This window comes from Trichoplusia ni, chromosome 11 (genome assembly GCF_003590095.1).
Source record: "Trichoplusia ni isolate ovarian cell line Hi5 chromosome 11, tn1, whole genome shotgun sequence".
In the NCBI taxonomy this organism is placed as follows: Eukaryota; Metazoa; Arthropoda; class Insecta; order Lepidoptera; family Noctuidae; genus Trichoplusia; species Trichoplusia ni.
In genome coordinates, this window is record NC_039488.1 from 9,375,441 (window position 1) to 9,388,248 (window position 12,808).

General features: G+C 35.6%; 1 protein-coding gene across 4 annotated transcripts; it reads left to right on the forward strand.

Moving 5' to 3' along the window:
* Positions 1 to 1,901: 1,901 nt before the first annotated feature.
* LOC113498507 (septin-2) lies at positions 1,902 to 12,632 on the forward strand. 4 transcript variants are annotated; one of them, XM_026878528.1, is made up of 8 exons: positions 1,902 to 2,307; positions 6,728 to 6,919; positions 7,011 to 7,269; positions 8,363 to 8,513; positions 8,830 to 8,995; positions 10,021 to 10,177; positions 11,010 to 11,094; positions 11,238 to 12,632. In XM_026878528.1, the coding sequence occupies exons 1-8, from the start codon at positions 2,268 to 2,270 to the stop codon at positions 11,322 to 11,324; spliced, it is 1,137 nt and encodes a 378-aa protein (XP_026734329.1). In that variant the 5' UTR covers positions 1,902 to 2,267; the 3' UTR covers positions 11,325 to 12,632. The 4 variants fall into 4 exon arrangements, with proteins under 4 accessions (XP_026734329.1, XP_026734331.1, XP_026734330.1 ...); XM_026878530.1 differs by lacking the exon at positions 1,902 to 2,307 and adding an exon at positions 2,329 to 2,602; XM_026878529.1 differs by lacking the exon at positions 1,902 to 2,307 and adding an exon at positions 2,681 to 3,877.
* The last annotated feature ends 176 nt before the right edge of the window (positions 12,633 to 12,808 follow it).

The following is a 12,808-nucleotide window of genomic DNA, read 5'->3' on the forward strand; positions in this document are numbered from 1 at the left end:
CTCTGCTGTAGCGACCATAGTTAGAAATAAATATAAGAAACTGAAACGATATTATTAAGAGAGCAGTTTAATTAAACAGCTTTATGACTGGAGACAAATTCCTCTCTTTATGCGAAATTACTACCGTCTCATTTTTTTGTGAAGAAATATAGAGTAAAAAAGGTGATAGGCGCGGCTAAAAACTAGATGGTTGAAAAATCTATGCCGTGGACTTCCTAAACAGATATTTAAAAGAAAAACCTGCTGATCTATCCAATATCAAGGCAAGAGTTTTGTGTAAGTATTTTCTCTTCATGTTAGTCCATCCGCTGCAGTATTTAAGTAACTAGAGAGTAACTACAAGATTACTTTGATGTTTCTATTATCCTCACGAAACTTTTCATTGAAACAAAACGGGAGAATATTCCGGCCTTGACCTGCATTTGTCAGTTGTTTTCAAGTTAGTCAAACTTGACCCAATTTCTTTGATTATTTGAGCTCTATTTTGAGAAACCTTGAGGTTCTAAATGTCAGAGAAATTAGGTTGATGACTGTGACCTATTTCTGTTAATCCCTAATGTAATCCCTACTCAGACACCCTCGTTTGTTTTTCCAATATAGCCAAAATTACTTAAGGGGATAATAAGTAGTTAGGGTAGAGCCCCTTGCCGGATCCCTGCAAAGGATTAGTCGCACTGTGTGTTTTCAGTAAATGAGTATTAGAAGATATAAGGTTGGGAGATATTTTGCTATAAAGCATCACGTTCATTAGGAGGTCCCAGCTACCGTTGTATAGTTAAGCTTTTGGATTCACATTTGAATTAAATTAACATTGCACATGGTACATTATGTAAATGGATAATTTACATAACAAGTGTAGCTAGTATAATGTTATTATATTGGGTAACATTCTTTGATAAAAACTTATTTGTTTTAAATAAGGCTCATAATTATTCATCATTTTTAATTGACGAGTTAATACGTTCACTTCGGAATTTATAATTTACTCGAAGTACCGCTAGATGGAAGCACATTGCCGAGACCGGCTTGTCCGTCACCGCGCGTCCTCTCTGACTGACCATCAATTTACTTGTACGTGAAGGATGTACTGTCCGATAAACTCGCATGATGGCGCTTTTATTAGTATTTGATTGTTCTTGAAATATAGTCATTAAGCCGAGAGACAAAGCCTGACGTTATTTATAGATTGTTGAGAAATAATTAGATATAAATAGGCTTATAATATGACCATATTTCAGACTAATATAAGTGTTAGTCTATATGGCCCCATCCAAAATGACGGGATTTTATGTACCACTACTTACCCATTTTACTTAAGCCCTATTTTAATGATAAAAAACCCCTGTTCATAAAGTGAAAGCTGAAAGGTGTACTTTAAATAATTTGCTTATAATTTCGGCACTCTTCCTAAAACTCTTCTGATGTGACTCCATTAAAGCATTCCACACTTCGTATTGAATGAGGTCATTCCATTTGTGGTTCGTTTATTTATTGTTAGCTAGAATGTTTGTTATTAGTCTCCGCCAATAGAATGGTTTTATGCGAATGATTATGTCAAGGTTTTCGTGTGTTGCGAACGTATATGCGGCTAGTTTTAAACGCGTGGACAAGGCGTTTCAATTTTAATTTAAGTATGGTAACTTTCAGTATTCAGCAAATGGTTCTAAAAACACTTTGAACCTTGAACTTTTCGATTGAAATTGTAAAGTCGCTTCAAGATTCAATAATTAATGAAAACTTTCAAAATTGTCCCACATGTCCCATAAGTCGAGGACTCTTTATTATCTATTTTCATAAATTAAAACTTGTTTAAATATACTTATCGCCGACTGCAATAGTGTACAGCACAAATAATGAATTCATATAGATCTCCTGATAAAAGGGGAAGGAATAGTAGAAATTTTACCTAAGCAAAGCTATAGAGTTAAGTGGAGTACGTTGTAATTTCAAAATATTTATGGTGGACCAACCTAGTGTTAAAGAATACAGTAATAGCCCCGTAGCATGAATGACTTATTAAACACTGACGTTTTAACAATGAATAACATAAGTCATTACAGAATAGTGTAGAAATGAATGCATCAATCAGTAACCAGTGATATCGTACTCGCTAAACTAATAGATATAAGATAGTTTGCGGTAAATTCTCTCGTTTTCTAAGCAACGACTGATGTGCAGCTCGGTTTGTGTTGAAAAATTCGTTTTCGTTTCGCCGTCGTTGATGTTATAACTGCTGTAAATTAACTACTGCAGATACCATAGTGCAAATGTTAAGAGACCAGATGGAGAAGACATTCTATACAAATGGTATGATTTAATGAACTTCGCAGTTTTCAGTCGAGGCCTTTATACTGTGTGCCTTTTATTCTTTAGAGATTTCGTTTTATTTTACTTTACTGGCAAAAATATATTGTTCAGCTATCGCACCCTTACCTTTTTTTAAACTTTATTTATTTGAGTGTTTATGGGCTTTAAAGGGCCCGACCCTAAGGGCACAAAGCTAAGTTACAACGCCCATTAGTGCATGAAATATGCACGTACTAAGTTTTAATGGGCTGAGAATGTGCGTGCAGAGGGTTGGAGAGTTACCGTCAATATTGAGGTATACGGAACTTGCGTTACCTACATTGCATGTGCTTTGAAATACTCGGAAATTCAAAAAATCATTATTTGGAATGAACAGAAAATCCACGTTATAGCATCAAAGAGGTGTGAGGATTCACGAATGAGATTTCGACTCCCTACGTAAGGTGCGGAGGAATTGGAAGATAAATAAATAATTGAATAAAGATTGTATTTTCCGAAAAGGGACATGCTTTGGCCATGAATAAGGCAAGGCCTTATCCAGACGAAAATTTACCGTATTTCTTTTTAATTCCGTCGGTACAGTTACTCAAGTAGGTTTTATTTGGTCTTATGCATGAATACATAATATTGTCCGAAATTTTGATCCTGAGTTTAGTGTAAAATACCGTTATTATATCATATATAAAATTTTGGATTTCCAAAGAAACAAACGAACAATAAAACTATAATGACCTTGAACTAAAAGTAGGGAACGATCTGTGCTAATACTCATGCATCTGGGACAGTAAAGAGCCTAACTTGAAGCAAAAAGCTTTAAGGGCGAGGGCGGCGCATGCGCGACAGCGAGCTTACGACATATCGATCGCTGCCGGGAAATGGCCAAGATTGCGCGCGCAGTACACAATATTATAGAACATGTTCGACCAACGAGAGCTTGCAGTTTTCCCGCGCACTGGTTAGCGCAGCGCCACGCGCAAGGCCAAACAAAGGGGCGAAGAGAGGGGTGTCCTCCGAGGGCGCGAGCTCGGCCCGGGACCCTCACATTACGTAACATTAAACGCACAGGACGGCGCACAAACAATGTGATTTTATTTAATCTTCGATTTTTTCTACTGTTTTTTGATTATACAATTTTTAGGATTAGTAGTATCGTGATATTATGTTAAGTGTCGCGCGAATATTTTATTTAACTACTATAATTTTAGATGTTTAGTGTAGATATTCATAAGAGTGATGGAAAAAGTGTGAAAAGAAAAAAAAAACTATTGCGCATTAAGGAATACACAAAATTAAGACGTCTTAAATATTGAAAATCAAAAGATAAGTAAAATATCAGTGATTAAACGTTGAACAGTGATAGAAGCAGCAAATATCGATCGATATATTTGTAAATGAGAAAGTACTTTTTATTTATAAGATATGCATAAAAAAATTGCGAGCTAACTATAAATAGTATTGTGCTAAATGTAACAATACTAGGTAATAATTGAATGTAATAATCGCAAAATAATATCATAAAATTTTAATTAACAATCGTATGTCCTGCTGATAACTACAAATATGACGATGGGTGAGTATTTTTGCATACATATTTCCTTATTTTAATGTTATCACTAATCCGTGCACATTTTCCCAGTGGTGGTGGCACTTCTACTTTTAATAGACTTGGAAGATAAATTTAAATTGCATTTAGGTCCTTAGTGAATTTTCATTTTATTGAACCAGAAAGTCAATCCCACGGAAAGGTAGAGTTAACTTTTGACATTATTACCTTTGTCTGTACGCTCTACCTAGGTTGCCTCTAGGTGTAGCTATTGACCTTTTAACACCTGCTTACATACCACCTGCGCGGTTACCTAGCTCTGTCTTATTCCCATAGTTTAGATGCAACTCGTGTCTGTTTACAAAACTGGCCCATGCTACTTCTATTCGGAGTAGACACAACAACACGCTAGATGCGTTGAGTTGAGTCACCGGATGACACTCGCTACTCAGCAATCTGCACTTAATCGTAATGCCTCAATTGAGAGCAATCTTTGAAACACCTGGAAAGGAAGTCGTTTTGAATAGGATTTGCATTTTAATGCATGCGATGTTCACATTAAGCTAATTATGTTTTACAGTTGATGCATAAACTTTGAAAGATTATGAAATGTAGAATTAAAAGGTGACAAGCTACGGATAGAGTCTTGGTTTTGTACTTTCGTTTAAGTATTGGCTGCTTACGTAAGGAGCCACACCCTTAGGAAATCGGTAAACCCCATTTTTTTACTTTTACAGTCAATACATTTAAGGTGGTTGTAGGTTGTTGGTGAAAATGTAGCAGCTCTATTAGCCCAGTCGTACTTAAAGTAATACGGATTGATTCAGGGCTTTTAGAAGCGTAATTTTTTTTAAATATTTTTTGTCAATTGATGAGATTTGTTCACATTTCGCAGTGAACATAAAGAGAAACTATAATTAAAGTTCTAAACAATACCAATTTCTAATGATACTATCATTACTTTCAAAATTATGGGAAACGCTCAATTACTCGTCCTATAATTTAGCATGTTAATGAGTTAGTTAATGAGTGACGTAAGTTTACATGTAACCTGCCTTCTGAATCTGACTGAAGTCAGTGTGTAGAGCGACGCGCGCGGTGTGAACGTGCGCCCCGCAGCTGACAGTGCGCGTGAGTCGCGCGCTCGCGCCTCCCTGCGCCCGCGGTTGTCTTCCACGAAACCTCACACTTTGTTTATTTACCCTACCGTAACATTACTTACGTTTGATTACCAACAAACATCACGGATAACCCCGCGTTCTTTTTACATTTCGTAATACAAACACGAGATTTAAATTCTCCTTAAACTCAACATTTTCAAACCCATTCATAATGGAAAAAAGTGACTCATTTGCTATATTGGATATCAACATTGGCGATAAGGATAAGAAGGACATGAGTGGTGAAAATGATAACAATACTGATGACCATAACAAGAAAAATCCTTCACCCTTTACAACTGTCATAAAAATTCGTAAGTTTATCACATTATACAAACACTACTTTTATCTCTCTCATTTATTAATTCAAAAACATTAATAAACTAAATATAAAAGTGATACAAACGTAGTAAGCGCAACAATTAAATTAAAAGTGAATGCAGACCCAGCAGTTTCTTTCAATATAAGAAATCAAGATCTCTCAGAGTCGAATTTTCCCAAATCACAAAAAATCCAAGATACTTGTAATCCAAACCAGATAACTACTTCGCTTGTATTTCACAATTCTTGTTACGTTTTAGTACTTTTTGCTACATTTTTTTCGTTTGCTACCACAATATTGAATTAACTTAGCGTTCACACACTAAACCTCATAAGAAAAATGGCAACGAACCCATTGTTTCACCATACGTGGGAGGAACCTAGATCGCATGCGCTACAAAACTAGCTCCCATCAATAACAAACAAAAACATGCTTATTGAGTAATCCAAAGATAATAGTTATCTACAAATTTTCTAGTCGTTTCTAGGGTTCTATGTACCAACTTTAAGTTGACATGTTGACTAGGTCCAATTAGGTCAGGTGGTGACGGTCTCTACATAAAAGATAACAACATGGAATCGTGTATGTATTGTAGCTCAGTGAGAAGCACGTTTGTCGCTTCCGCTAGTCGTCCTCAATATCAGGTGCGCACGCGCCTCGTCCCTGGACGGCGGGCGCGCAAGCGGCCACCGAGCCGAGGGAACCAGTCATGTTCCACTCTGCTGCACGTGCGTTGTAATGCCCTGCTTCCTAGCCTCAGACGCTAGCTTAATCATTACTACTCATACATAATAATAACAACACATAGTCTCTGACTTATGAATGCTAATTGCGGCGTTAGATAAAAGCCTTTTACTGTTTACTAAGCTCTAATCATGGAAACTCTTCTTGGTCATTAACCATCAAATCTAAAATGAGGTAGTAGGTATCTATATACTAACTAGTTTAAAATTAAAATTGGTACAAATGCCTAAAAAGCATTAGTACTATAAACTAGTCATTTGTTCGTTGGTAAATAAATGCCAATTAAAAAATAATCTGCAACTGATTGCACAGGAAACATTGTTTACTTTTAACATTTTTTTTGTAAGTTAAACCAATGTCGGTTTGTATCGATTACTGCATAACTGTGATTATAAAATGTATTAAACTAACCGTGAAAAGAAATGGTTACAGAAAATAATAATTTATCAGGATTTCCGACAATGAACATGGAGTGTAAATGTACATTGTCGGAAATATAGGTTTCAAAACAGCTGTTCTACAACTAATAAATAAATCGGCTTCCAACTTGATGTTCATTTGTTACTTACTAATACTCTAGACCAGTGAATCGGTGCGCTCGACGGATTTCCATAGCTATGAATAACATTGAACATTTAATGTTGTCAACAGAACGTGACCGCGGCGAGCGCGACTACATCGGGTTCGCGACTCTGCCTGAGCAGGTGCACCGCAAGTCGGTCAAAAGAGGATTCGATTTCACCCTCATGGTAGTTGGAGAGTCAGGCCTGGGTAAATCAACACTCATCAACAGCTTATTCTTAGGAGATCTCTATAGGAACAGAAAAATACCTGATGCCCAGGGTAAGGACCCATAATAGCCCAATATTCAATATCCTAGATCTATCAGTTTAGTGATGTTAAGACGTTTCCATACATCCTCCTACTTTTCCAGATAGAATAGAAAAAACAACAACAGTGGAGAAGAAAACAATGGAAATCGAAGAGCGTGGAGTTAAGTTACGATTAACCATAGTGGATACTCCCGGGTTCGGAGACGCCATCAACTGCGAGGACTCGTGGAGGGTGTGCTCTGCCTACATCGACGAGCAGTTCCGACAGTACTTCACCGACGAAAGTGGACTGAATCGACGCCACATGCAAGACAATCGAGTTCATTGCTGCCTTTACTTCGTTCCGCCCTGGGCACACAGGTACCTAACTCTTGCATTACAATACCCGACCATCTCATTTCACTCTTAGGTGACTTTCTCTTTTGTTCTTTGTGTTGTTTTAGAATTCATTGTGCTGTCAAACTAGAACGCATAGGTGCATGGAAATTATCCAAGACGCACCATGTGTAATGAGCCGAATAATTTGAAATTGAGCAATTTGCCGTTGATGCTCAAGTCCGTCTTAGATTTCTGCCTTTTTAGAAACCCGTAAAATACGCTCGACCTAATTCGCCTTTTAATAGACGCGGTCTTATTGTAGCTATCTCCCTTGTGTCTCTGTACGTGTCCGGAGGAGTGTTATTTTTATTAGGTCAATTATGGTCGGGGCCGTTGTGATAGCGAGCACGATGCGGAAGCACACGTGTCTTAAATAAAACAAGCACGGAAGATAAAATACTTCAAACACTTTTATAAATAAAATCGATTAGTTTAGCTCATAAAAGTCATTTTAATGAAGATATACTAATAGTATCAAGTATCTATGTGTAAGTAGATTCGAATAAGTTTACCATTACCAAATATCTACCCACAGCAATAAAATTTGAATTAAGAAACATACAGCATTGTGGCATGATACTTTTTTATTATAAGCTGTTGCTTCTCTTCAAACAATAATTGACGATCTATAACATAACAGCCCACTATACTTGGACCACAAGTATCTAGATTGATTTAACACGTCGTGAGCGACAATAACTTCACTTTATATGATTGGTAACAATAAACAGATCAATAACGGCTCGATGATACTGCGGTCATTAAAATGCTTATAGTAACAACATCGGCCATTTCCCCGCTGTGCCATCGAGGTCCTGATTAAATTCATTGAGCCTAATTTGATTTAATGACACATTATAATAAATACTGCTTGGTTTTGACCTAAGATCAATTTGTGATGGTCTGAGGTTCTCAGCTCTGCAATTTATTATATTTTGATATTATGTATATTCTAATTCTAACCACATTCAATATTTTTCTATCCGAAATCGCAAATGAATTGTTTTTTTTAATATAAACGGTTTTTATTTATTGTGTTTTCTTCTCAATGCCTAATTCATGTTATTGATTACAGCTTACGTCAAGTGGACTTGGAAATGATGAGACGATTGCACCGAAAAGTGAACATCGTGGTTGTGATAGCAAAAGCGGATTCCCTCACAGCTGCTGAAGTGAAGCGGCTTAAGACGCGCATACTGAGTGACCTGGAAGAACATCAAATACAAGTAAGAGGCTACCTACTATCCGTCGAAGACTAATTTTCATTAGCTTTTAAACTGCTTATATTACGTCAAGACCCGGACTCCTTCCTTGGAATCACAAATTACGAATTTTTAAGTTCTTCGCAGTTCGAAGAATCGAAGTTTTACTTTTCAGTGGCACAATCAAAGAAAATAGAGTAGTACTAGGACACAATTAAGGCCGTAGACATAAGACATTTAAGATCTCACTTTGTTATAATTCCAGCAACAAAATATGGACATCGAATGCTCGAGATTCTAAGAAATCTGATGCGCTAATAATTCCTGTTACTGTTATCAGGTTTATCAGTTCCCTGAATGCGATAGTGATGAAGACGAGGAGTTTAAGCAACAAGATCGTGATCTGAAGGCCGCAGCTCCTTTTGCCGTGGTCGCGTCAGATGTAGTACTGGAAGTCGGGGGCAAGCGAGTGCGTGGACGGCAATACCCTTGGGGAATCGTGGATGGTAGGATTATTAATGAGGATACTTTCCTTTTTATTTTATACTTTACCTTCTAATCAGATATTATGTAGAGATAGGGCAGTTCAATTACGGTAATGTAAAAGGCTTATTAAATCTTAGTGAACGAATATCATTAGATATCATCGCCACCAAAATACGGATTTGAGCCTAGAGCCAAGACTACTTGATTATTATTGGCACATAACTGACTCATCCGAAAATTCAAATGAAACTTTCAATTGAATCGGCGACGAACTCTACGAATCTCATTGCTCTTCAAAAGAAAACAAACATTGAATAAATTAGAAGATAAACTCATCGTGCACTCTAAACATATAAATAACCCGCGGGCACGGTCCAATCCGGCGACATCGTACGCTATTGTTTACCAATTGAACAACAACATTCATCAAATAGTAAATCATTGTGGCATCCGACGGTGGTTCAAATAACTGTAACAACAGATTGGTTCATAATACAAAATCAACAGATATATTCATCAAGCATATAAGCTCCATAGACCTATGCATATAAGCTGCTCATTTTGAGTAATATGGGACTCTAAATTTTATGAGTAGAAATCTTAATTCTTAAGATCTAAATCGTTATAATAAGAATCATATTAAAACTTTTGTCTCAAGCTAAAATCGTATGAAAGAACAGAAGGACTTCACTTCACTGACTAGTCAAGTCACCTTTAAATCTAATATATAAAATTTCCGTGTCACGATATTAGTTACCGTTCTCCTCCGAAACGGTTTAACCGATTTTATCAAATGTTATATGCGTATTTCGTACCTAGGTCTGAGAATCGGCTATTATCAATTTTTAATAACCCTAAGTGATAAGGGTTATCCACCCTTAATATTTTGTCTCACTAGCTAGTGAAATATAAATATTTTAACTTCAAACAAGTAGATGTACTCATGTACCTACCTTAATTAAACATTTCATTCTTTACTTTAGTTTTCTGCACTAGGTGATTGAAAAGTATAGATATTCTGTTAATACAATCATCTGTTCAACAGTGGAAAACCCTCGGCACTCGGACTTCACGAAGCTGCGGACGATGCTGATCTCGACGCACATGCAGGACCTGAAGGACGTCACCCAAGACGTGCACTACGAAAACTTCAGGGCGCAGTGCATCTCGCAGATATCACAACACGCTATGCGGGAAAGAGGGTAACTACATTTATTCAGAGGACCTACCACTATCTCTTACAGAATCTTATCAATTTCTTAAAGATAACTGTGGAAAACAGAAGGCATTACACGACGTTTAAGAAAAATGTATCTTTCAAATACCTAGCCTACCCGGTAATTCTTCACGAAGCTTCTTATAGACAATATAGACTTTTTTCAGACTCCTATGTCGAAAATCCCAAATGGTAAATTAATAACAACGCTTAACAGCTAAATCATTACTAGGTACACTCAAAAAGAGATCGAATGGTTAGATTATTGTTGGGTCGTAAAATAAGATTATATAAAGTGGTTTAACTGTGGGATATTAAATTAAGAAAACGTTCAGGCCAAAACCCGCCTACTACACTTACATTAACGCCGGCTGACCTCACTAACTAAGCTAAATTGCTCGTTCTAAATAAAAGAGGGTTCACCTCAATAGATCATGAGGCGGATTCTGAACTCGCGACCTCCTAATCTCTAAATTATATCTGCTGTACCATTTACTCTTGAATACAGTGATATAAGTATGAACTCTATAATTATAGTTCTGTATCTAAATATGATGATAAATTATTGGATCTAAGTAGAAGTATTAATTTGTATCTACAATAAACAAAGACGGCTTAGTGCCAAGACGGTATGATCGATAAATATTATGTGGGTTCAATGTGTAAGATTTAAAGTCTCCTTATTTTCTAAGCTAGATAATTGTTTCTAGAACAAATACTTAGATTTTCATTTCCTGAGCACCCTTAGGTGATATTTTTGAATATCCTGCATATCCGCACCTGGCCTAAAAGTCTAACGATTTTTATTTTCCTACCAGGAAATTGAAGAGAGACTCGATGGGCAACAACAACGAAGTAGCTTTCACAGATACCGACCGCCTGTTGTTGCAGAAGGACGAAGAGGTAATCAATACAGTTTATTACTTTTAATCGAGTCTAGAACTACTTTTTTTATCTGCTTCCAACAAATAAATTATTCAAACTCAGCATTGTATTACAGATATCTATTATTATTTGGTTATTAATTACTGTATTATTATTTTCAGATTCGTCGCATGCAAGATATGTTGACTCAAATGCAAGAAAAACTCAAAGCTTCCGATAAAAAACATGACAGTATTATAGACGTATAGTAAATAGACTGCAATGTAGGTAAATAGTTTAGTATTACAAATTACCTAATCACAAACCTAGTTCTAATAAATTATAAAAGAAAACCTCTTTAGAATATTCAGATGAATTTAGATTTTTATACAATAGTTTATACTATGGTGGAATAATTTTACGAAATATAGTTTTCAACAACATACATGATTTTAAATTGTTATGTATTATACATAGATAGTTGTAGTTATTAGGAATGTTATTCGTTGTGTATGGCCGTCACTTTGAAATATGAGACCAGAAAAGTAGTTATAATTTATGCAAAGAAGATAAGGAGTTCCTTGCTCCAAAAGTGGACGCTATGCCATGAGGAAGCAACAGTTGTTTTCGGTATGCCATGTCTAATATAAATTGATGTGTACAAAATTGGAACGCGCGATAGACACAACTTCCGTGGGGCGCAGGACCGAGCCATTTTTGGAGGGAGACAAAAAACAGCTACTTATTCACTGATCAGAAAATTGTCATACGACCTTCAAAATAGACAAAATTTATGTACATTTTTGCATTATGATAAATATATACAATACTTAGTTAAATTTTACAACCAAAGCACGGAATTAATATCTAATTATTTTTAACTTTTCTTTATTCCATGAGCATAGATAGGATACACACATGATATAATATAATAATTGTAATTAAAACATGTCAGTTACATTAAATGTATAGTTCTTTAGACTGTTCTACGAGATTTGTTAGCTAAAATTTTTCTGGCATGTGATTCATGATATAATGCAATTTAGAATTCGCATCATAGACTTTTAGAATTGATAATTTTCGAGTGTTCAAGTGTATAAAAGTATTGATACGCGATATAATTATAGATTTAAAACTTGTTTTAACAATAACAACGTAGAAAAAATATATGGTATGCAATAAGTATCGATGAATGAAAAAAACTTCAACAATGAAGTCTGTCCGAGAAAAGTTTCATAGGTATTAAAAACGGTCCAACGTTTATAATAAGCTTGCAATAATTAAATGTATAAAACGATTAAACCTACTACAATTTCAACCCATTGTTTTAAAAAATATCAACGACAAAATATAATCAGGCAAATATACTTACCTACTTACTATTTATTACAGCAATAAGATTTTATATGATCGTTTTACTTACAACTTTTATTCTAAATTAATTCTAAATTATTAACTCTAGAGTCATATACAAAAGCCACAAATCACTACCTACCTAGGTATACCAAAGCGTTTAATGTATTGTGAATTTTGTATCGATTATTGATTTAAAATAGTAAATTGATACTTTACCAAAATGATGAGTTTTATTGCACCTGCTTTAATATGCCGTTATTTATTTGTATAAAAACCAATAGGTAGACTTAACATCATTAAACAAGTCGACCTATAGGCTGGACTGTAAATATAAGATACTCTATGACTGTAAAGGAAACCCTACAAGTGACAATGACATTGTGACTGTGATGACCCA

Coding starts and splice junctions, on each gene's coding strand:
- LOC113498507 (XM_026878527.1), top strand. CDS start 5,183: ATGGAAAAAAGTGACTCATTTGCTATATTGGATATCAACATTGGCGAT. Junction 8,514..8,829: donor TGGAAGAACATCAAATACAA/GTAAGAGGCTAC, acceptor TACTGTTATCAG/GTTTATCAGTTCCCTGAATG. Junction 11,095..11,237: donor TGTTGCAGAAGGACGAAGAG/GTAATCAATACA, acceptor TATTATTTTCAG/ATTCGTCGCATGCAAGATAT.